The sequence below is a fragment of the Truncatella angustata genome (assembly GCF_020726525.1).
Source record: "Truncatella angustata strain MPI-SDFR-AT-0073 chromosome Unknown BKA67scaffold_4, whole genome shotgun sequence".
In the NCBI taxonomy this organism is placed as follows: domain Eukaryota; kingdom Fungi; phylum Ascomycota; class Sordariomycetes; order Amphisphaeriales; family Sporocadaceae; genus Truncatella; species Truncatella angustata.
The window spans coordinates 384,572-406,398 of NW_025763384.1; the positions used below are offsets into that span (position 1 = coordinate 384,572).

Consider the following 21,827-nt stretch of genomic DNA (forward strand, 5'->3'; position numbering starts at 1 on the left):
GTTGTCGCGTGTTGACTTGGGTTGGTGGGTGAGGTTCCTGTAGAGAAATTCAGGTACAGGAGAGGAGATTAGTGCTTAAATAGAAATCCGAGAAGAGAGTTCTTACCTTATTATCTTGGATAGACTGCAAACAGATGATGCGAAGGCGAACTCAGGATAAAGTCCACAGATCAGAAGATTGTTTGTTGTTGATGGGTTGTGTAAGGATCGAAAGAATTGGTTGGGGGATTTGGCAGGAGAAGCTTCTGAAATAGATTTGACGGTCGGCTAAAGTTCCTAAATAAAGTTCCTGAGTATGACGGGTATGGCAGTATTCAGCGTTTCCCGCAGCAGTTACCTAGAAAATTTAGGGGCCCTCGCGGAAATTTGGTATCAACAATAGGGATACCGTTGTTGATGAGGCCCGTGAAGGTCAGATTGAAGAACGTCGGTATGACCTAAGCTTCTCAAATACAGATCATGCTCGTTTAAGTGCGACCGACAGCAGAATTCCGTCAGACTTCCATTTCTAAATATGATATACTATGGGTAGGCACGACCCCTATGCCGGTAATTTGGGCAAGGATAGTCTACAAAAGCCTAGGCAACTGGTGCCTGGGCTCTAAAAGCAAAATTTCCAGACAGTTACCAAGCACGGCATTCCCTACTGGCATAAGCAGGTCTGCACATTATGTTCAGGGATTTGTGCGGAGAGTACCCGGGGGTTAAAATTGTATAGAAAGAACATGCATATATAGCTATTTAGGCTTGTCAATATGATGCTGGAGAACAGGTGAAATTACTTAGCTCCTATTTCAAGCTTGATTGAACTCAGAAACTGAGAAAGCGACAGTTTTTGTCAGCCAGAGTGATCCCTAAGACAAGAAAATGTCATCCCTGAGGGCGAAGTCTACTAAGATGAATGCCACTGCTCATACCTCCTGGGTTAGGTCAGAGCAGCGGCGTTGACGGTAGAAAGCGCAGCCTTGTTGTTGGTAATAGCAGTGGCATGCATGAATGATATTTTAAACTAAATATCCAAGTTTGGTGATGTTGAAGGCTAGAAGTATGGTCGCTCAGTGTACAGAAGCTGGACGAGCAAGGCTATATTTACACCTATGTACACGGGTATTTATGTAGCACCGGCTATTCCGATGGATTCAACGATAATTGAAACTTGTTTTGGGCCTATTCCATCGTTGGAAACAAAGACATGATCCTGGCTAATACAGAGAGCAATGAAGTGAACACATCCCACGAGTGGGTTATCCACTATCAGGTTCAGTACATAAAACGGTACATGAGGGCTTGTAATGATGATCGTATCTGAAATTAGTTGGCCTTGTATCGTCAACAGCTAAATTGCTACTGTTTTTATCCCAGCAAATCCTGAAGAGAGCATCGCCGATGAGTGTGGACTATGCCAGCGAAGCACACCGTGTTGGCTGTTTCTTCGTTTAAATGTCGTTGGTACATCCTGTCAAGACGCAGCACTGAGTTTGAAACCACACGATCCGAGAAATGTGCAATAATCCATCAAGGTAAAGTCTCCGAGTCTTCTGTCCAGTCTTGAGCCACCAATATTACAACATGGTCGCTACTTAGCCATGGCGGGACATCGTCAGGTCAAACTCGCCAAAACGATCAACGTAAGCCTTCGCAAGCTAATGAATCCGTGAAAATCGAAAAACTGCCATGCCAGGGACAAGGATGAATTTGAGGATAAGATAATGAGGGAAATTAAAAGCTCAAGAACTGGGAACCCGTACGCCACTCCCAACCCAGCAAAAGAGGCACCGATATCAGTGCCCATATGACATAAAATTCACCAGGAATTTGTCACCGAGTCAAACGATCGAGAACGATTTCACCACAAAGCTAGACGATACCATGAGAAACTATCGTTGAATAATGCCATACTCTCACGAATAGCCGGAAGTGTCTATGGTGTCGACTCCTGACCATGGAGCTGGGCGAGCGCAGGGGCCCAGTTTGAAAGAACAAGAAATATGTTCTATTGAATAGCGGTCTAGTCGGAAAACCACTTAATTCGTTCGTTCGTAGGTAATAGAACGACGACCCGTCCGTTACGGAGCTACACTATGCCATGTCCTTCGCGTCTTTTGTTGAACGGTGAATAGTTGTGTTAACATGGATTTTCAAGATCAACAAATCAAAACAAACCACAGAAGCGGTGTTCGAAATGAGAATCAAGACCTCCGAAATACAAGAGAAAGAAAACGCAGCCCGAGCCCTGAACACTACCCCTATCAATCCCAGCCAAATCTCTGAGGCGAAAAGTACTGTTCTTCAGGAAGTACGAAACTTCCAAATAAAGGAGGAGGGGCAGAGTCAAACGCAATGGCTTAAGTTTTGGTAGTGGCGCAAAAGCTGGAGAGTTTCGGAAGAGGCATCCTGATCTGGTTGGCCGCCACGAGTTTCAATATTCCGAATCGATGATCCGTTGGTCAAGCTCGACAAAGAAAAAAACATCAGCGACTATGCGGAGATCCTGAACCTCAAGTCGATGGCCCACAACAAGTATAAACAATATGCAAGGTTTCGGCTATTCTTGAGTGGCTGTAGATTGCAACTAAGAATGGAAAGCTGGAAAAGACCAGACGGAAACCGGCCGAAATGCGACGGGAACTAGATCCATAATCCCGAAACTGCTAAATATTTGTGCCAAATCTTGACGGAAAGATAGAGAATTAACATGTTTATAGAGAGCCTAATGGGCATAAATAAATGACATTGAGCAGTGCCAATCTTTCTCCTGCCGCCGGAGCCAGTAGCAATGGCTTGGATTACAGGATCATGTTGATAGTAGCTGTGTTTTCATTGACAGATTGGTTGGCTATTTAATTGTGACCTGTATAGGGCCTCTAAGTAGGTGCACTCAGATCTGTCTAACTGTTTATGTATATTTCCCATTGATCAAGCTATGCTCTCTAACACTGAGACATATTTTATCATGCGAAAGTATGATCGCATGTTCCTGTAGATGAAGACGACTCTGTACATTCCATGGGGGATAAAATCATCCGTTTTCGCCAGAAACCATGCAACCTGTAATGATACACCCTTGACGCAGTCAACTACTCAGTGCCTAGGTCGATGACACGGAGGTCGTTTCTCGACAATAGCTTTTGTGCAGAGATATCTGCATATGAAAACCTGTTTCTTCGTGATACGTTCTCGACAGCCAAACCTGCCAGCGACAAATCATTAATTAAAATAAAATAAAACAATCAGATATGCTCAGCAGATCGACCTAAGACTAGATCGTACTGGAGCACGAAGGCTCCATTTGTCTTATAACAAGCCCTGCTCAACGAAGATACATCCAAGCACCTGTCAACCCTGCCTAAAGGGATGGTATTGTGGAATACCTGGTTGCTGGCCCATGTTGTATGGGAATGCGCCAGAGTAAAAGTTTGCAGGATTTGCTTCATTAGTCATTGGTGGCTGAAATGTGCCTGAACCGGCAGTCATGAACGGACTGTTACGTCCTCCAGCGGGTAACGAATAAGAAGCGAATTCTGAAGAGACTTGGCGGCTATGACGTGCGCCTTGATTCGATGCCTTCCAATCGTTGAAGTCGGGCACCACTGTATCCCTGAGGATACGTACCATGCCATCAGGCTTGTAACGAGGTGCTGCGTATTGTTGCGATGGGGGTATGAGACCAAGTAGAAAAGTGATATCGCGCGAGATGGGGGCAGGGCCTGTGGAAGTGACCACGCCTTGACCTTGAGCTCGACGTTGTTGGTCCAAACGGCGGCCTGCCGCACCTTTAAGCGGCGACACTCCTCGTGCCACTTTTCTTGGAGGGTTAACATCATCGTCATCTGGCTGGAAAGGTCGCTTAGGAGAGTTGACTGCCGGTAAAAATTGCGGTCGAGGACTTCGATCCGCAAGTACAGAAGGGTGAGGGCTACCGCGCATGGAACCTGGCATCTGCTCGACAGATTGCATGATGTGCTTGGGACGCATCTGCGCGGCTGGCGAGATGATTACTCTGGCAGCGATTGGATTGAATCTGTCTGAGGAGAAGCGAGCCGCGAAATGAGATAGAGTCGGGTCTTCGGGGAAACTCTCTGCCATTTGCTTTTCGAGGTCCTTGATCTGCGCAAGTTCGCCAAACGTGGCTTCATACTTGTGAAAGTAGGCGTAAAGCGGCTTAAGCTTCAGTACGAGTTCAGGCTTCTCCTTGAACTTCTTCACAGTTTGAGAGAATACAACACGTGCGTCTGTAAAAAGTTAGACTAAACAATCGGGGCAGTGGGGTGGAACTTACTGGTTGTGTCATGTCGAGAATGCAGATGCTTCAGATACGCGACAACGAAGTGCTCATCCTCTGGGAATAACTTGGCGCCACGCTCAAAGATCTTGGTGGCTACTGGATCCTGATAAATGTCCCACTCAATGTGAGCAATCGCCACATAAACGTCGCTGGTAAGTTGTCCTCGTTGTCGGGCTTCGGTAAAGATCTGGCGTACTCCTGTGGATGGTGCTTCGCGGCTAGTGGCCTTGCCTTGACCTTGAATACGTCGGAACGCACGCGCCAAAGCTATCCATAGATGAGAGATTTGCTGCTTCAACATGTGAATCTGCACTGCGAACCCATCCTGAACTGCCTTAATCCTGTCCTTCTTGGCGTTGTCTCTTGCCGAATTTTCAGAAACCTCGCCCTCGTCGTCTTCTTCTTGGTCGGCGGCTACTGTAAAATAAGGATCGTTCTCGATACTCTTGATCGCTGCCGTCTCACGTTCCTTGAGCTTTTTCATCAGGGCGTACAGTGATGTAAGTGCCTGGTCGTAAGGAACACGCACAGCTTGACTCAAAGCGAGCTTGCCAGCGTCGCCTTCTCCGGCTGGGTGAGTTGATTCGATATGATCGGCGTGCTTCAAAGCCAGAAGAGTGCTCTCTGGGTTCGCAGCGACGCCCTGTGACAGAAATAGCAGGCCTTCATCATTACCGTCCTTGGCCAAGATCTTCTGCTCAAAACACCATTCAGCAGCCTCGACCCACAGCTCCGGCCAGAAGCGAAGAGCCATCAATGCCTGCTTGTAAACATAGATGATCCGGGATTTGAAGGTCTCTGGCTCATCATCCTTCAAAACCAATGGGTCACTCTTTTCCCAAGCTATCCATTTCTTCCACAGTTCGACTTGTGCATTGAATTCGAGATCGCCCTCAAACCCGGGTGCAGGTGGCAGACGAGGGATCGAGGTTCGGTTGAGACCACGTGTAACAGTGTCGAGCTGAGTATTTGCACTGCGGGCTGACATGTATGCCGGCGATCTCTCCTGGAGGAACTTACGGCCCTGGGAGAAAATGAGCAAGAGAAACAGCGTGGATCACAAACAATACATACCGCGACTTTGTTGATGCCCAGCTCGAACTGGTCGTACTCTTTCCAAAGCTGGTTGAGATTGGAAATGGGAATGCAAATGGCACGCTGGTATGCCTTTCTCAAGGTGTCGACCTTTTGCATGTCTTGCCAGCCACTTCCACCGACCTGGCCGGGGCTGATCTTGAGGAATTGGATGTAATCTTGCCATATTCTACCGGATTCACGATCCTGTCCAACATTGTCGAGGACAAAGTCGTACGCTGCGTTAACGGTCTGGCGGGCGGCGCCAGTGGTGTCGTTGAGATCATTCCGGCGGCGGACGTAGTCAAGATAGGCAGTCCAGAGCTGTACATCGACTATGGTGGTCAGAGTTCGCTGAAATATGTTCTCGGCCTCTCCAAAGTTGTCGAGACTAAGCTCCAATTGCAGGTATTGGACCCAAACTTCAGCCTGTAGTTTCGAGATTAGCGCTACTATGCCAGGACACGATCAAGCTTACAACCAGGGCAGTCTTACCGATTGAGGGAAGTTCTCAAGGAATCGCTCGTAAACCGACCGGGAGTCCTGGATTACATTACGCCTCCGTGTTTCCTCGATCAATGCCAACCAAGCGTCCATATCCCCGCGAGGATCATTCTTAAGACGGTCCTCGAGAATGCTCACGATGTCCGTAGGTAGATGTGTACTACTTGTTTGTCCATTACTCACTTGAGGGGCAGGCACACTAGCAGCAGCAGCAGCAGCAGGAACAACCTGAGAAAGCGCAGTCTGCTGAAGGGGAGAATGCGAAAAGGCAGGCGCTGGGCCCTCAGCGGCAGCCTGTATAGGCTGGGGCTGTAGTGTGGCAGCAGGTGATGGCTGTGGAACAGGGGCTGGAGTAGGGGCTGGAGTATCTTCATCTTCGTCGTCAGAGGAGCCAACTATGAATCCGCCAGCCTTCTTGGGCTTCTTGGTCGGACGAGGAGAAGAGGTGGTGGCATTTGCGGGAGGCGGGGGATGTGTTGCAGTTGCTTGGGGAGCTGGTGTAACTGTAGTGGACATGACGACAGACTCCGGGTCGTATTCTGGGTCATATTCGCCAGAGTCGGCGTCATCTTCTTCAGGAGATTCACCAGGAACAAATGGGGGAACAGTAGAAGTACTAGGTTCTTGTGTTTGTTGATGGCTATTTTGCTCAAGAGTCTCCGCAGCTTCATTTCCACCTTCCATGCTCCAAACGCCCGGATCGTAGGCCTCAGAGGCCATTCTCAAGGCTACTGGTTTTGATTTCGGATTCGAATTCGAACTCGAGGCAGCCGCCGGCTTGCACGCTCTGCGGGTGGGAGCTACAAGAGGGCAAAGGCAGCGTCCGTCGCAACTCGAAAAGAGTCAAGAACGGAACCGAGGCGGGTCAGGTCGAGTCCGACGCGAATTGGCAGCGACGAATCGAAGAAAGATTCGCAATTCGGCAGGCAGCTACAATGCCGCAACGGCGATCGCGGAGAGTCGGAAAGGGAGATACAGTCAGAGTCGGCGAGGGCTAGAGAGTGCGCTGGGTGATATAGATGGATGATGTGTGCGAAGAGCAGTGCTTTGATCGGCGAGGCAGAGCTGTACGTGGTGAAGCAAAGCAAAGCTCCAGCAATTGAAGAATGCGCCTGCTTTGGATTTCGATTCAGGCGTTTTCAGAAAATAGAACAAGGGTAGCACAGACCATGTCCACGCTAGCGCCGGTTTACCGACGCTGTCAGGTCTAGTCAGGTCTAGACTAGGTTGGTAAGTTACTCAAGTATGTACACGGGATCGGCAACGTGTGTAAATGTGAGCGTGATTCTTTGGCCCGCATCCAAGATTCAATACATTCCAATGCAATGCCTTTGAAAGCAAAAACTGTCGTCTTCGAACCTGTTCAGTAGTCCCAGAGGGTATCACGGCTGCTATCCTGGACTCCATTTCACCAAAGGAAGGTACAGTACCAACAGCACCTAGGGATTATTAGACTTCACCAGCCACCGGTTTGCAGTCCGGATGGCCATGTGTTTGGGTTATATGCCATGTGAGCAATCCGAGAAAATACACGATCCCAACATGCAATTTTATAGTTTCATTGCTCCCAAAGGGATCTTTCTCTTCTATTTCTTGTTATTCTTCTTGTTCTTCCTCTTCCTCTTCCTCTTCCTCTCACTCCTCTTCCTCCTCTTCCTCGCCTGAACCTTGACTCATAACAAGACCGTTCATGCATGGCCTGTTGAATATGCACTGTAGGTATGAGAGAGGATTGCATTGTATTGTGTATGTCCGGGCCACGAGTGACAAAGTGCTGGTCCACGCGGAGAGAGACACGGAGACGGAATGGCGGGGTTCAAGTGAGTGTTCGATGCAATGCATGTATCAACCCCCCCCCCCCCCCCCCCCCCCCTTTCTGGGCCCCCCTGCAACCACTCAACGCGTGTCGCGCCAAGAAAGCGCGTCCTACTGTAAGTTAGTTACAGCACCCTTATCAGAGACCAAGGCCTGTAGCTGCTGTAGCTGTTGTAGTTGTAGCCCGCAACGTGCAGCCCGTAGGCCCCAAATTGAAGCGAAGCGGGACCCGCTACCAGGCCAATGTCAATAATCAGACCAAAAAGACCTGGGCAAGGAAAAACAAACAGATCAATCAATCACCCTTTTCGCATCTCATCTTTCGTCGCTGTTTTGGATCTCTTCAAGTCACCTTCTTCCTCCTCTAACCCCGTCTGGAGATCTCTTCACTTCACATCCTTACACGATTTCTCTCGCGTAATTTCTTACCGTCAAGTCAACTCCAAATAAATCAACAAACAAGCCAGTTGCCGATACCAACTCACTTCACCACACCGCAAATATTCGCCATGTCGGTCGTTTCGCTTCTTGGGGTCAACATCCTCAACAACCCTGCCAAGTTCACCGACAAATACGACCTGGAGATTACTTTCGAATGCCTCGAGCCTTTAGAGAAGGGTGAGCCTGACCACCTCCTGGCTATCAAAGTCTTGCAGTTTCCCAGGAAAAGCCAACTAACCACGGCACTGTCTAGATCTCGAGTGGAAGCTCACGTACGTCGGATCGGCCACGTCTGATCAGTACGATCAAGAGCTCGACTCTCTTCTCGTCGGTCCCATCCCTGTCGGCGTCAACAAGTTCGTGTTCGAAGCAGATGCTCCCGACACCAAGCGCATCCCCGATGCCGATGTCCTCGGTGTCACTGTCGTCCTCCTGACCTGCTCGTACGACGGGCGCGAGTTCGTGCGTGTTGGCTACTACGTCAACAACGAATACGAGGTCGATGAGCTGAACGCAGACCCCCCTGCCAAGCCCATCATCGAGAAGATTCGCCGCAATGTCCTGGCCGACAAGCCCAGAGTTACTCGATTTGCCATCAAGTGGGATTCTGAGGCTTCAGCGCCCGCCGAGTTCCCCCCTGAGCAGCCCGAGGCTGACGTCGTCGCCGACGAGGAGGAGTATGGTGCCGAGGAGCTCGCTGAGGAGGAAGGTGAGGACGCTGCCGTAGGCGAAGCAAATGGCGCACCGTCAGCGGCTGCTGGCGGTGATGCTGAGATGGGCGGTGTTGAGGAGACAGCCGAGCCTGCTGAGGAGGATGACATGTCCGAGGACGGCAGTGTCGACCTCGAGAACGAAAGCGAGGACGACCTCGACGAGGAAGAGGGTGAAGGCGAGGTCGCTGAGGATGGTGATGATGCTATGGAGGTCGATGACAACCCTGCTGATAGTTCCTCGAAAGCAGCCCAGCAAGTCTCGGCTCACTAGGGTGTGGCAGCATCCCTTTTCACCGACTTTGTCTACGAATAATGAGAAGGGTCTCCTGATTGGAGGCCATGTGGGGTTCAGACCAAAGTGAACTTGAACATTGCGTGTCGTTGGTTATTTAGTGGCATCTGTTGAATGAGCTGCAAAAGGAATGGTAGAGTACGGCATGGTTATGCTATACCTATTGGTAATGATCGGCATGATAGATAGGAGACACTCAGTGTATAGATATGACGACTGAAGAGTATACAAGATTCCCCGTGAAAGGCTACTATAATCCCCGCCCAAGCGTCAAAGGAGTGCACACAATAGTTAACACAAATGCCAGCAGTGTGGCCCCCATAGGTCAGATGATAACGGTTAAGCCCATCTCTCTGACTAGGTTGCTACCTTTCGTACATGCAGACATCCAGAAATAGTTCTCCTGGTGGTTCTGTCCTGAAGTCGCTCGGACTAAATTGCAAGTTGTGTGGTTGGTTGGTTCGTTGGTTGGTGTCAACAAGTAGAATACCCCGGGTCTTACCATCAAACACTGTCGGCATTTTTCACCATGAATGGTGCCATCCATATACGCACTGGCTTCACCGCGAAAGGCAACTGTTTCATATGAGAGTCTGCGCTTCATTTCGACAAATCAAGGTGTTCGGCAATGCGGTTACGGCGTATAGCCTTGAAGGATGATGAACCCCCTATGCGGAACACGTAAATGAGGGAGAGCGTATTACGTCGCGCTTGACTGTTGTTGAGCGAAATGTGCAGCAATCGGGGGGGCTTTATAGACTGTTTAAACTCCTGCTTATTTTCTGGTGTCGGCAAACCCGTTTCCCGTCATCATATAGGGATAGGTGGTGACTTGGAAGGCCCGACAGGCGATTCATATGTCGTACCGCTTAAGATAAAGCAAAAACCAATACGACCAGGACGAAACAAAAATGGGATCCTCGACGTGCCATTGCCTACTAGCTCTACTAATCAGCTCTATGGCCGCATAATTCTATTACATACATGTTTCCCATATTACCGTTGGGGCCACGGCGCATACCAATGCCCAGCTTCTTGATAGCCTTGACACTCCCAACCCAAGTCCAATGCCTACCGCATACATCAGGATAGGTTGTGCATCTGGTTTACGTCGTCAATGATCGCGCACATGAGAGAGAGAGAGAGAGAGAGAGAGACAGAATGAGCGACCAGCCGAGGAATGGGAGAGGACCAACGCGACAAAACTTACACCATATCACAACAGCCACCATCCCTCCAGTAAACCGTCAGACACTCCGGGCAAACGTTGAGCTCTCCTCCACGGCCGATCACCAGCATGTGTACGACTCGGTGAGTGCCCGCCTCGGCACAGGTCATTCCTCGGTGGGCCTCGTCGCCACACCGGCGACATAGGCCATTCTGCCCCTTGCAGTTGAGATGGTGGCAACTTTGGGAAACAACGCCTGTACCGCTGGGCATGCTCGCTATCTCGGGCCCCGTGGGGAGCATGCAGTTGTTGCATGAGCAGTGGCTCCCCGCTCGGCGGCGCCTCTCGTATAGGGATTTCAGTATTTGCTGGTCACATCCACTGAGGTGTTTTGTCTGCTCACACCTTGTACACAGTGGACTCGCTCGTGATCGTCCCATCAATACTCCCTGTGGTAGGAATACCAGTCTTGGTAGTGTTATAGACCCGGCGTGAAGTGCTAAGCCGGATTTAGACGTCGATCATGCTATACTATCGTTGATTCATGTGTTGGTATTTCTTCGGGGGCTGGTCCCGATTGGGGGACAAATTCTGGCTGGGTTATTGTTTGTGGTTGTTTCAAAACCTTTGCGCCTTTACTATGGCCTATAACTGGCTTTGGTCTTGATTCTATAATAAGCATCGCTCGTTCAGTCTCCATGTAGGCCCCGACTTGTTTCCCACGGCATTTAGTACTGGTACATTTCCATCTTGTGGTGCCTGATGTCGTTTTTATGGTCTTCAGGTCGGCGCCGTCTTGCAAATGGGACATTTCAACTCAGTAGTTTTGTCTGAACCTCCAAATGCTTCTAAAGGATCTTGGGGGGCGAAACTTTCACTGATGACGCTCTTGGACGGAGTCCCTATGATTTAGATCTTGCAGAAATTCCGAAAAGCAGATTCTTTTAAGATGAACCCTGGCTGCACGGGAGACATACTGATTTACGTACAGTGCTCCCCAAGTCGTCCAGATGTAAGTAAAGCGATCTCTCAAGAGTACGAGTTCTGTTCTTCCGTGTAATCAAGTTGCACGCATTAATCATAAAAACAGTGCCAGTTAGGAGAGATACCAACTAAGTGAAAGTAAACTGATTTGGCCATTCACCTGGCGTGTGGAGAATAAACAGGTTAAGAGGTCCTGGGCTGTTTAAACTGGAGTACATGATTCAACGATAAAAAGGAGAAGAAAAAAACGACGCGTGACCGCCAACGTGTGTACAATTGTGCCGATGGGCAAAACTAAATCAACTGGACAGGTCAATCGGGGATTCGAACCCCGGTTACCGGAATGCAAGAGCGAATATGTGAGACTCAGAATCCGATGTGATAACCAGCTACACTAATCGACCAGTGATTGGATGAGAGCAATGGTGCTTATGCTAGTATATATCATTACCAAACACACTCTTGAGAGATGTGGATACCTTAATTCCACCTTTGATGGAGACTACCAGATCGAGAAGACTCAAAGCATTCTCAATATGTGCTCAGAACATGGTTTGGAACATTCGAATTTGCAACTTGACTGGCGAAACCTTCAACAATTGATTGCATGTATAGCCGTAAGCATGCGACTCGTTCATATCCGGTATTACCAAAGGTCTGTTAACTTGGGAAGCCTTCCCAACCCGTGTAGGGTACATACCTGTAGCAGGACCCTCAGTCTATCAGGACGCAGAGCACAGGCGGTCTACTCGCACCCTACAGTTTCTTTGAGCGATATGGATGTGGAAGCACACAGCTTTACCAGATGAAGTGTTGGGGCTGGCTGAAACGACAACCACAATTCGAAAGACAAAACGACAAGTGCCAAGAGCGTGTTTTCGACTCTCCGGTTGTCTGTACCATATTGGCGCCAAAGACAAACACATGCCCTTGATGATGGGGAGCTGACTGGGGTTGTACACTGGAACTACCGGAGATCAGCGGCAATACAGCCGAACAAGATGCTAGCCGCTGCGTGAGCAGAGAAGGAAAGTTCTGACAGCCATAGGTGAGGCAGCAGCCTTTCCTCCTATAATGACATTGATTTCCCGAAAGCCAGTAGCTTTTCAGTTGTACAGTTTCGATGCGGTGCGGCGATGGAGCTAGACCCCGCAGTCTTTACGGAGTACATTCGCCGTGAGTAGTGAGATGTAACGACGGGTACGGATCCGTACCGCGGTCGAGTCCTACTGCCAGCTCAATCACATACTTGGTTTTAGTGGAGTGACTCAAGCCGTTTGGTTGCTACGTGTCTTCATGATACTGTATAAAGATCATGTCGACTGACACGGCTTGCAGGATCACCGTGCGTAAATGAATCAAACGAGTCATGATGGGATTTGAGGCAATGTTTGACTCGTCTTGCGCCGGGCAGATGGGGTCATGCGAGAGAAAAGAACGGACCCTGGACGGAGTGCTCTGTAAGTTACTGTAGTACTGTAAGTTGGAATTCAACACGCTGTCATATTTCTTGCACTCTCCAATGCAACGCAGGAACAGTCCTGCTGCTCCAGATTGAGCTGAAAGCACAATCCAACCAACCACATGGCATGTTTGAATCCAGCGAATCAGAGCAGATTGCGTACCCTCGCCTGCCTACTGTAGCTTTAAAACAAGTCAGGGCGAGAAAGATAGTCTCAGGGATTTCCCCGAATTCGCCTTATCAGTCAGCAGCCTAAGATTCAATCGGTAGAAGGACTTGGAACGTTCGAATTCCGGAAAAGACCACTTGGCCACAGGTGCAAAGTGGCGGGACACCCCTTGTGGGTACTCCGGACAGCGATTGATGGCCCAAGCTTCAGACTGGAACTCATCACTCACTCACTGCATCATCAGTGGATTGCCTAATGTTAGCTCGACTTCCAGCTCTAAATCAACTCACCTGCGAACACATCACTTTCACAATCACAACCTCCCCCATCTCCGAATCCTCTTTCCGTCCATCATAAATCCTTAGCGATTTTCTGCCGGGCGTGAAAATCATTCACATCGCATTCCTGCGCTTTTTCTTGATATTTGCGCCGTCCAATATCAAAGCCCACTCCTTCCATTTCTAGTTTCACCACGTCCACCTCACCCACCCCATCCATTCACATAGACTCTCTCCCCCTCGGTACACAGTCATCATGGCTCCCCAGGACAAGAAGAAGGTCAACTTGGCCGACGTCTCCGGCGCTGAGCCCAAGGAAGAGAACGATGTCTCAACCGCCATTCTCAAGAAGAAGAAGAAGCCCAACCAGTTGATGTAAGTAACCTCCATCTTTCAGGTGTCTTCGTGTTTGCAAGTAGTCGCCGCTGACATGAAACGTCTGTCAGGGTCACCGACGCCACCAACGATGACAACTCGATCATCGCCCTGTCAAACAACACGATGGAGGAGCTCCAGCTTTTCCGTGGTGACACAGTCCTCGTCCGAGGAAAGAAGAGGAAGGACACTGTCCTGATCGTCTTGGCTGATGACGACCTCGACGACGGGGCCGCTCGCATCAACCGAGTCGTCCGTCACAACCTGAGGGTCAAGCATGGTGATATCATCACTGTCCACCCCTGCCCCGATATCAAATACGTAAGTGCACCCGTTGAGACTCAGCCTTGACGCTCGCCCTTCGTGACAATGTGCTGACCCACAACAGGCCAAGAGAATCGCCGTCCTGCCAATCGCTGATTCAGTCGAGGGCATCACCGGCTCCCTCTTCGACGTTTTCCTCGCACCCTACTTCAGAGAAGCATACCGACCGGTTCGACAGGGTGATCTCTTCATTGTTCGCGGCGGTATGAGGCAAGTTGAGTTCAAGGTGGTGGAGGTAGATCCTCCCGAGTACGGTATCGTTGCACAAGACACAGTCATCCACTGCGAAGGAGATCCCATCCAGCGCGAGGACGAGGAGAACAACCTGAACGAGGTTGGCTACGACGACATTGGTGGCTGCCGGAAACAGATGGCTCAGATCCGTGAAATGGTCGAGCTGCCCTTACGCCACCCCCAACTTTTCAAGTCCATTGGTATCAAGCCCCCGCGAGGTGTCTTGCTCTACGGTCCTCCTGGTACCGGTAAGACACTCATGGCGCGAGCTGTAGCCAACGAGACTGGTGCTTTCTTCTTCCTGATCAACGGTCCCGAAATCATGTCCAAGATGGCTGGTGAGTCCGAGTCGAATCTCAGAAAGGCTTTCGAGGAGGCCGAGAAGAACTCACCCGCTATCATCTTCATTGATGAGATCGATTCCATCGCTCCCAAGCGTGACAAGACCAATGGTGAAGTCGAGCGCCGTGTTGTCTCCCAGCTTCTCACTCTCATGGACGGTATGAAGGCTCGATCCAACGTTGTTGTCATGGCTGCCACCAACCGACCCAACTCCATCGATCCAGCCCTGCGACGATTCGGCCGTTTCGATCGTGAGGTCGATATTGGTGTCCCTGACCCCACCGGCCGCCTCGAGATTATCCAGATCCACACCAAGAACATGAAGCTTGGTGACGATGTCGACTTGGAGCAGATTGCCGCCGAGACCCATGGTTACGTTGGTTCCGATATCGCTGCTCTTTGCTCTGAGGCTGCCATGCAACAGATCAGAGAGAAGATGGACCTCATCGATCTTGATGAGGACACCATCGACGCTGAGGTCTTGGACTCTCTTGGTGTCACTATGGAGAACTTCCGATTCGCCCTCGGTACTTCCAACCCCTCGGCTCTTCGCGAGGTGGCTGTTGTCGAGGTTCCCAACGTTCGCTGGGAAGATATTGGTGGTCTCGATCAAGTCAAGCAGGAACTTCGTGAGCAGGTCCAGTACCCCGTCGACCATCCCGAGAAGTTCCTCAAGTTCGGTCTTTCGCCGTCCCGTGGTGTCTTGTTCTACGGTCCTCCTGGTACGGGTAAGACTATGTTGGCTAAGGCTGTTGCCAACGAGTGTGCTGCCAACTTCATTTCCGTCAAGGGTCCTGAGTTGCTCAGCATGTGGTTTGGTGAGTCGGAAAGCAACATTCGAGACATCTTCGACAAGGCTCGTGCTGCCGCGCCCTGTATCGTCTTCTTGGATGAGTTGGACTCCATTGCCAAGGCCCGTGGTGGCTCTGTTGGTGACGCTGGCGGTGCTTCTGACCGTGTCGTCAACATGCTTTTGACTGGTAAGTTCAGACTCTCAAAACATACTCCTGACACGCCCTGTAGATAACTAACTGTTTGTTTAAGAAATGGACGGTATGACTTCCAAGAAGAACGTCTTCGTCATTGGTGCTACCAACAGACCTGAGCAGCTTGACCCTGCTCTGTGCAGACCTGGTCGTCTAGACTCCTTGATCTACGTTCCTCTGCCCGACGAGGAGGGTCGTCTCGGAATTCTTTCCGCTCAGCTCCGAAAGACACCTGTGGCCAAGGATGTCGACCTCAGATTCATTGCATCGAAGACTCACGGCTTCTCTGGTGCTGATTTGGGCTTCATCGCGCAGCGTGCTGCCAAGATTGCCATCAAGGAGGCGATCGCCAACGACATTGCCCGCAGCAAGGAGCGTGAGGCTGCCGGTGATGACATGGATGTCGATGATGAGGTCGAGGACCCTGTTCCCGAGCTTACCAAGCGACACTTTGAGGAGGCTATGCAGATGGCTCGCAAGTCTGTTGGCGATGTTGAGCTCCGCCGGTACGAGGCCTTTGCTCAACAAATGAAGAACGCCGGCCCCGGTGCTTTCTTCAAGTTCCCTTCCAGCGGCGGTGAAGGCGATGCTGCCACGGGTAGCAACGACTTCGGCAATGCTGGCGAGGACGATGGTCTGTATGACTAATTTACGACTACATGACAACCAATATCTGTGTACTCTAATTTCATTGCGGCCACTGCGGCGGGGGCATCTGGGGGGGAACCATAGAGGCGAAGCTAGTGGTGGTAATACCGAATCCGCTGCGAATTGGCGGTCAGCAAGCAGGACGACTGTGTTGTTCCCTGCTCTCATGGGAACACATTTCTGATACTCGCTGTGTCATGGGAATTTCGCCTTGCATAGGACTCATTTTGCAGTTCATGGAAACGTTACGATAGATCTGATAAAAAGGTTCTCTAGATTTTGATTGACTATATTACTATGTGACCTTGAATCATGACGTCATTCCCGCTATTGTCAGAGTATTCAATGTTTTGTTTCCTTGAGGACAAATTATTTCCTGTTCTTCCCTGGACTTCTTGTGTGCTCACTTCACCCCACTAGTAGCAGAGGTATTTTGTATCATGGAAGTGTTCATTGTGGCAAATTAGGTAGTATCCAAATGAGCACCGACCCAAAGACAGGCCACAGTCAGCCCAGGGCCATGGTCTATGCCGATCAGATCAGATCGACCATGATACAAATTAGGCTGTTGTGGTGGAAGAAGGTCGAGCAATAGAAAGAAGCTCAGGCATGTCAGGGGGAGAGAGCGTACGCCGAACCACTTGCTAGCACGGTAGTGCTCGACATGCTATACTCACCCCCATGAGTGTCTGTGCCGGTCGGCGGCCAAGGGCTGGCTCAGGAGGGTCTAAGAAATTAAAGGGAAAGAAAAAGAAAAAAACACCTGTTGGAGAATCTTTCCACAAGATGTACAGTCACGCGGTTTTCATGAGTTATGCCCGAACTCTGCATGGATAGATCAAGAGGGGCCCGCAGCAGGAGATCGAACATCTGTCACGGGATTCCGCGGACCGGGCCTGTCCTACTTTACGGTACTGCCCATGGACGCAACGATGCCCCTTTGGACTGGGATGGGAAGGTTGGTTGGGGGCAAAGCACTCCGGATATCGAAACATGTTCCCGTCGTTCGGAGCGTGTGGCGTTCACAATTAGATGTGTTCGAGTACATACATCTACTTACCTATCTATCTATCTATCTATCTACCTCCCTTAACCCCGTTGCCATTCTTGAGAGGTTGTGGCTGCACAGAATTGTGCCTCGCTCCATTGGCCTCGCAAAGGCGCTTTTCCTCTCGTAATAACGCCGTCCATGTTTACTTTGTTACTCTGACTTTTTCTTGGCCCTCCCTGCTTCAATGCCACTGTGCTTGTCAACCGCGCGGGTGACTAGAGTGGTACGTAGATAGGATCCCCCGAAAAACTGCTCTGGCTCGAAGTGGGGAAATTAATTTATGTCGGCTCTGTGCTTTTGACCACCACACTGAGCAGGGCTCTGACGCGGTTGACGCGGTTAACGCGGTATGTGGCATAGAGCTGGGCAAACACCCTCGCAAGTGGCCATATGATAGACAGCTGAATGTTTGCGCTGCGGCTTTTTAGGTGCCCGGTCATGGGGGATTATTCACCGGCAAGGGCTAAAGTACGGAGCGAATCGCCCCTACAGTCGCGGTTCCAATTTTGAGATGTCCGGGAAACTGAAGCCAGAATGAATGCCTGCTTTCGAGCCGAGATAATCGCGGTTGGGAGTACCGCATCAGGATGTCCCGAAGGTAGAAATCGAGAACGAAGTGTATGATGAGCAGTGCTGGGGCAGTCGTGAAAACCGCTGAACAAAGCAGCCCAGAATGGCAAATGCCGGGAACTTGCTGACTGGGGTTGTTTGTGGAAGTGGTCAAGGCAACCCGTCCTCGTCGGCATCAAGTCTTTTTCGTCTTCTTCATCCCTTCAGTAGTCGATGTAGAAAGATTCCGCCCACCACATTTGGCGATACTTGCGCCCTTTTCTACGTCCCGTCATCGCTATCGTCGGTTTCCATGACTTCCTTGAGCAGCTCCTTTGTGTATCTGACCAAGTCTTGTACGACATCGGTCGGCAATGCGAGGCCGTTTTCTGCCGGTCCAGCTCCATTGACAGCCTTGGACTTGCCGTTGGTCGTCGCGCCGTTTACCTCGCCATTCTTGGCGTCCTTGCTATTCTTGGCCTGGGTGTCGTGCCTAACTTCCTCCAAGATCTTCTTGATGAGCTTTGGAAAGGTATCGGCCTCCCCATTCCGCAGCATGTCAATTCCCCGTTGTTCCAAGGTAGTGGGCCAGTTCGAAGGGTCGGAGTGGAGTCTATGAAGGAGCCTCTCTTGGATTCTATTTAGGCAAATAGGGTTAGTGTGGACTGTCATTTGGGCGGCATCTCGGAGAGGGATATTACTTCTCCACGTAGCCTTCATGTATGAGGATCTTGTAGATCTCGTTGCGCGATTCAGCGTCTAGTGTTGCCGAAGTGTACTGATCTGCCGCAGCGGGGAGCTTGGCTTTTGCCGAAGGAGGCGGCGACATGGTGAGCCGCGGTCTGTAGAGCTGTTCGGGGAACTAGGAGAAGTTGGTGAGGCTATATGACCGTAGCGCGTGTAAGTCGGCGGTGGTTTGTTGTTGTCGTCGAAGTTGAAGGGCTGAATTGCGCAGGCGGCTGGGCAGAACTTGTCGTTGCTATTCCGGTGACTCTGCTTCGCCAAATGTAGATGCTTATTTTGCACCAAGAAAAGAGCAGTGTACAGCTCCTGATAGACACGACGAGCTCGCGCGCAATTGCTTTGGGTGGAATGTCGCAGCAGCGGGAAGCTCACGAGGCTGATGGTCTGCTGGTATGTAAACTTTGTGGAGGCAAGGCTGCACCCCGATTTAGAATGGGATCAAGTGGGCTAGGTTGAGCCAGTTTGTGGGGTCTGGCAAGTCGCCCATGCCACTTATTAGTAATAATCCGATGCTCCGCGTACTGTATGGTAAAAGTCGCTACGTTAGCTTTATCCTATACTACCTACAGTATCAAACTATGATTCTGCAGAAAGCACAGTTCGTCATTGATGGATTAAAATATGATATAACAAGTCTCCATTGCACAACACACGGCAAGTGTAATGACCATCTGACGATTCCATGAGATCCACGCTGTGTAGGTCTAAGCAATATCCACCGGAGCATTTAAATACTTGTATGCCCTGTGCTTTGTCCAAATCCATTGTAGCGAGCACTATGAGTGTCGGCCTGTCGGTATTGGTTATGATATGAAATCATCTGAGGAGGCTTGCTGTAGATGCTTTGCCTTGTGTGTTGCGACTTGATATAACGACAACATTCGAATCCCCATGTGTCTTCCATCCAATTGAGAGACTCTGCCTTGCAGTTTGGCCGCGTAGAGAATGTTACCATGTACAATTGGAAGTAGTCGCAGATACTGTGCATCACTAGTTGCTATCTACAATTAAGAATCGCATGTGCTGCCTTTCCTATAGCCAAGCCACCAGCAGAGACTCAACCACACCGAGACTTTTGAACAGCCGACATCAAATTTGTAAGCGTATGTTTGGGACATGGTTTAATAGAAACAGGGTATCTGAATATTTCCGCAAAACTGTGTGGAACTCTAGGAATCATGTGCTTAGATATCCGTAATGACAAAGAATCTCAAATTAAGAGCTTGTGTGAGGTTTTCTTTCCAAGTATAACAACATTATTGCGCGCGTTTGGTTCAAGCCAGCAGGCTTTCTTTCCTCATTCAATCTGGTCTGAAATACTCAAAAACGAAGTATCAATAAAATGTCACGAATACCTAGCAGGAAGCGCACACCTCCCCCGGCCGTAGTAGCCCACGCCTCCTTCGGTAGCATCAGACGTGATTCCTGCTCCTGTCCCATCAAAAACCTCACTATTCGGGTTGTCATCTCTGATGCATGAGAACGAATAGGAGCTTTGTACGGTTTGGGCTCTATTCTCGATGAGATTCATATCGTATTATAGTTCGAGACCTCAAAAACGCTTCTTACCAATCTTGGCGATACTCCGTGCTCAACAACTGCTGAATTCATGGTTGAAGAGGTTGCAGCATCTTGTACAGTTTCACTATGCAAGTCAAGTCGTACAATAGCCATCTCTACGACACCTTTTGTACAACATCGGACAGCGGCATCGACATCTGGGAAACCATCACATCGACCCGGCATCTTGGCTGCCAAACTCTAAAAGCAGCCAGCGTTGACAAGCTTGGCCCCGATCGATCTAGAACCTAAATAAGCAACTTAGGCCAAACCTCAAGAGGCCGCTCTATGCACTGGAACACGCGTACGGTTGAGCTGTGTTTCAACTTGATTGGAGTAAGCCTTTTGAGAACAACCGTCATGTCTGACAATCTGGATCAGAATGACGGTGGCTGACAAGGTATTAGCTTGAGCAAAGTCTAGGTAGACTTCCGTGCACTAAATAGAATTGTCTTTACCCCGTGGGAAAATCTTATCAAATCGCGGGACTTCTTTTGGAAACTATTCCCATTTGCGTAGAAATTTCATTTAGAAAAGTTAAGAGCACAAAATCCTTGTGTTATGAGCCGTGGCCTAATTCGGATGGGTCCATCTAAAGTCCGGCTATTTGTACAGATAATGCTGAAACGTCCCGAAAACCGCTCGATTTGTCCAGTATTCTGAATCACGGTTGAGAGTATGTTTCGAGGAACCCATTCAGACGCACTCCGTCGCTCCCGTACGATGCTTCGAAAACCTCGCAGGATTTTGGGATCAACAACAGACCTTGGGATGCCAAGCGGGTTTTCACGCAAGCGACAAGCTTTGCCAAGCGCCAAGCAGGAAGCTCGACATGGCGGCTGTGCAAGATAAGCACCACTTGGCGATGAGCAGTCTCCCCAGCGCAACGGTTCGCAACAAAACAAGGCGGGCGTTGGCTTGAAGAGCCAACGGTGCGGGGTGACGACTGCCCAGCTTGACATCGATTGACGAGCTGACATTTATGAAATATACTTGCTATGTACTAAAGACTCAAGCAATCATATAAAGGACCGCAAAGGGCTGAACAATGTCGCTTCCAACTGTGACCCCCCCCCCCCCAGTGTTCAGCTGGCGCAATTTCTCCACCTATTGAAGTCGAGTTGCAACCTGCACAGGCCGTGTCTGCTTTTGAGTGTCTTGAGATCCATTTGAATTTAAAGCCTGCCTAGGCAGGGTCCCCACCTACGTGATCATTTTCCAGGCACTTTCCCGCCGTCCGCATTCTCCACGGTAACTTACAGGGTTCTGCCTCGTCTGTTCGTGCTTAATGTTCGTGCTTAATTTGAAGTCCCCCCGGCTCCGATAAAGATTGGCCCGAAGGTCTAGCGCACCAGAACGCGAAGGCAAGTTCCTGAATCCTGTCAAGAGCACGGCTTTTTGTAGATCTCGAGCAGGCTGTTTCACCTCGCGACAACCACAAACAAATGTCGCAACTCGTCCCAAAATCCAGCTGTTTCGATCTTCCTCGGATCGCTTCTCCGGCCGGCATGGTGACAACGTCCCCAACTTGGGCTAGACCAGACCACTCGGAACCTAATGGAGGGAAGGGAAACAACATCCATCGTCTAACTTAGCTGACCTTCTGCATACACAGTATGTATGTTCGCTAAAGCTTCCTTCTATTGGTTGGCTGGGGGCGGGTTCCCTACTTTGTACTTGGTCGACATGCCCACCTTTGCTTGGTGCATCAGAAGCGAGACCCTCAAGCTGGGCAGGGCCGCTCATGTGAAATTCCCCATCTGCCATCACCCCATTGACATTCGGTCAATTTCGGTATCATGATACAGCACCTCGCACATGTCTTGCTG

General features: G+C 50.0%; 5 protein-coding genes and 1 non-coding gene across 6 annotated transcripts; 2 read left to right on the forward strand and 4 right to left on the reverse strand.

The window, feature by feature from the left end:
* Positions 1-3,336: 3,336 nt before the first annotated feature.
* Positions 3,337-6,547, reverse strand: BKA67DRAFT_517316 (uncharacterized protein; the record flags this gene model as incomplete). The annotated part of the gene is made up of 4 exons (XM_046097890.1): positions 3,337-4,232; positions 4,280-5,309; positions 5,360-5,788; positions 5,855-6,547. 4 exons carry the CDS (start codon positions 6,545-6,547, stop codon positions 3,337-3,339), a joined length of 3,048 nt encoding a protein of 1,015 aa, XP_045958097.1.
* A 1,640-nt stretch (positions 6,548-8,187) lies between these two features.
* BKA67DRAFT_493249 (ASF1 like histone chaperone-domain-containing protein) lies at positions 8,188-8,983 on the forward strand (the record flags this gene model as incomplete). The annotated part of the gene is made up of 2 exons (XM_046097007.1): positions 8,188-8,296; positions 8,373-8,983. Coding segments are annotated over 2 exons (720 nt in total), but the record flags the coding sequence as incomplete, so codon positions are not given.
* Positions 8,984-10,043: 1,060 nt separating this feature from the next.
* BKA67DRAFT_563267 (uncharacterized protein) lies at positions 10,044-11,580 on the reverse strand (the record flags this gene model as incomplete). Its single annotated transcript, XM_046102658.1, has 2 exons — positions 10,335-11,580; positions 10,044-10,225 (listed from the first exon to the last, which is right to left on the reverse strand). Coding segments are annotated over exons 1-2 (548 nt in total), but the record flags the coding sequence as incomplete, so codon positions are not given.
* A 5-nt stretch (positions 11,581-11,585) lies between these two features.
* Positions 11,586-11,680, reverse strand: BKA67DRAFT_t104. Its single transcript has one exon. It is a non-coding gene; the product is annotated as a tRNA-Gln (tRNA).
* A 1,308-nt stretch (positions 11,681-12,988) lies between these two features.
* On the forward strand, positions 12,989-16,397 carry BKA67DRAFT_563271 (P-loop containing nucleoside triphosphate hydrolase protein). The gene is made up of 4 exons (XM_046102659.1): positions 12,989-13,560; positions 13,632-13,881; positions 13,949-15,440; positions 15,505-16,397. Exons 1-4 carry the CDS (start codon positions 13,442-13,444, stop codon positions 16,092-16,094), a joined length of 2,451 nt encoding a protein of 816 aa, XP_045958100.1. The 5' UTR covers positions 12,989-13,441; the 3' UTR covers positions 16,095-16,397.
* Positions 16,398-17,976: 1,579 nt separating this feature from the next.
* BKA67DRAFT_535181 (uncharacterized protein) lies at positions 17,977-18,523 on the reverse strand (the record flags this gene model as incomplete). The annotated part of the gene is made up of 2 exons (XM_046099970.1): positions 17,977-18,331; positions 18,396-18,523. 2 exons carry the CDS (start codon positions 18,521-18,523, stop codon positions 17,977-17,979), a joined length of 483 nt encoding a protein of 160 aa, XP_045958101.1.
* Between the last annotated feature and the right edge of the window lie 3,304 nt (positions 18,524-21,827).

What these genes read in the sequence shown, in the direction of transcription:
- BKA67DRAFT_563271 (XM_046102659.1), top strand. Translation starts at nt 13,442, where the DNA reads ATGGCTCCCCAGGACAAGAAGAAGGTCAACTTGGCCGACGTCTCCGGC. An exon ending in AAGAAGCCCAACCAGTTGAT is followed by an intron (nt 13,561 to 13,631) that starts GTAAGTAACCTC and finishes AACGTCTGTCAG; the next exon opens with GGTCACCGACGCCACCAACG. An exon ending in CGTCAACATGCTTTTGACTG is followed by an intron (nt 15,441 to 15,504) that starts GTAAGTTCAGAC and finishes TGTTTGTTTAAG; the next exon opens with AAATGGACGGTATGACTTCC.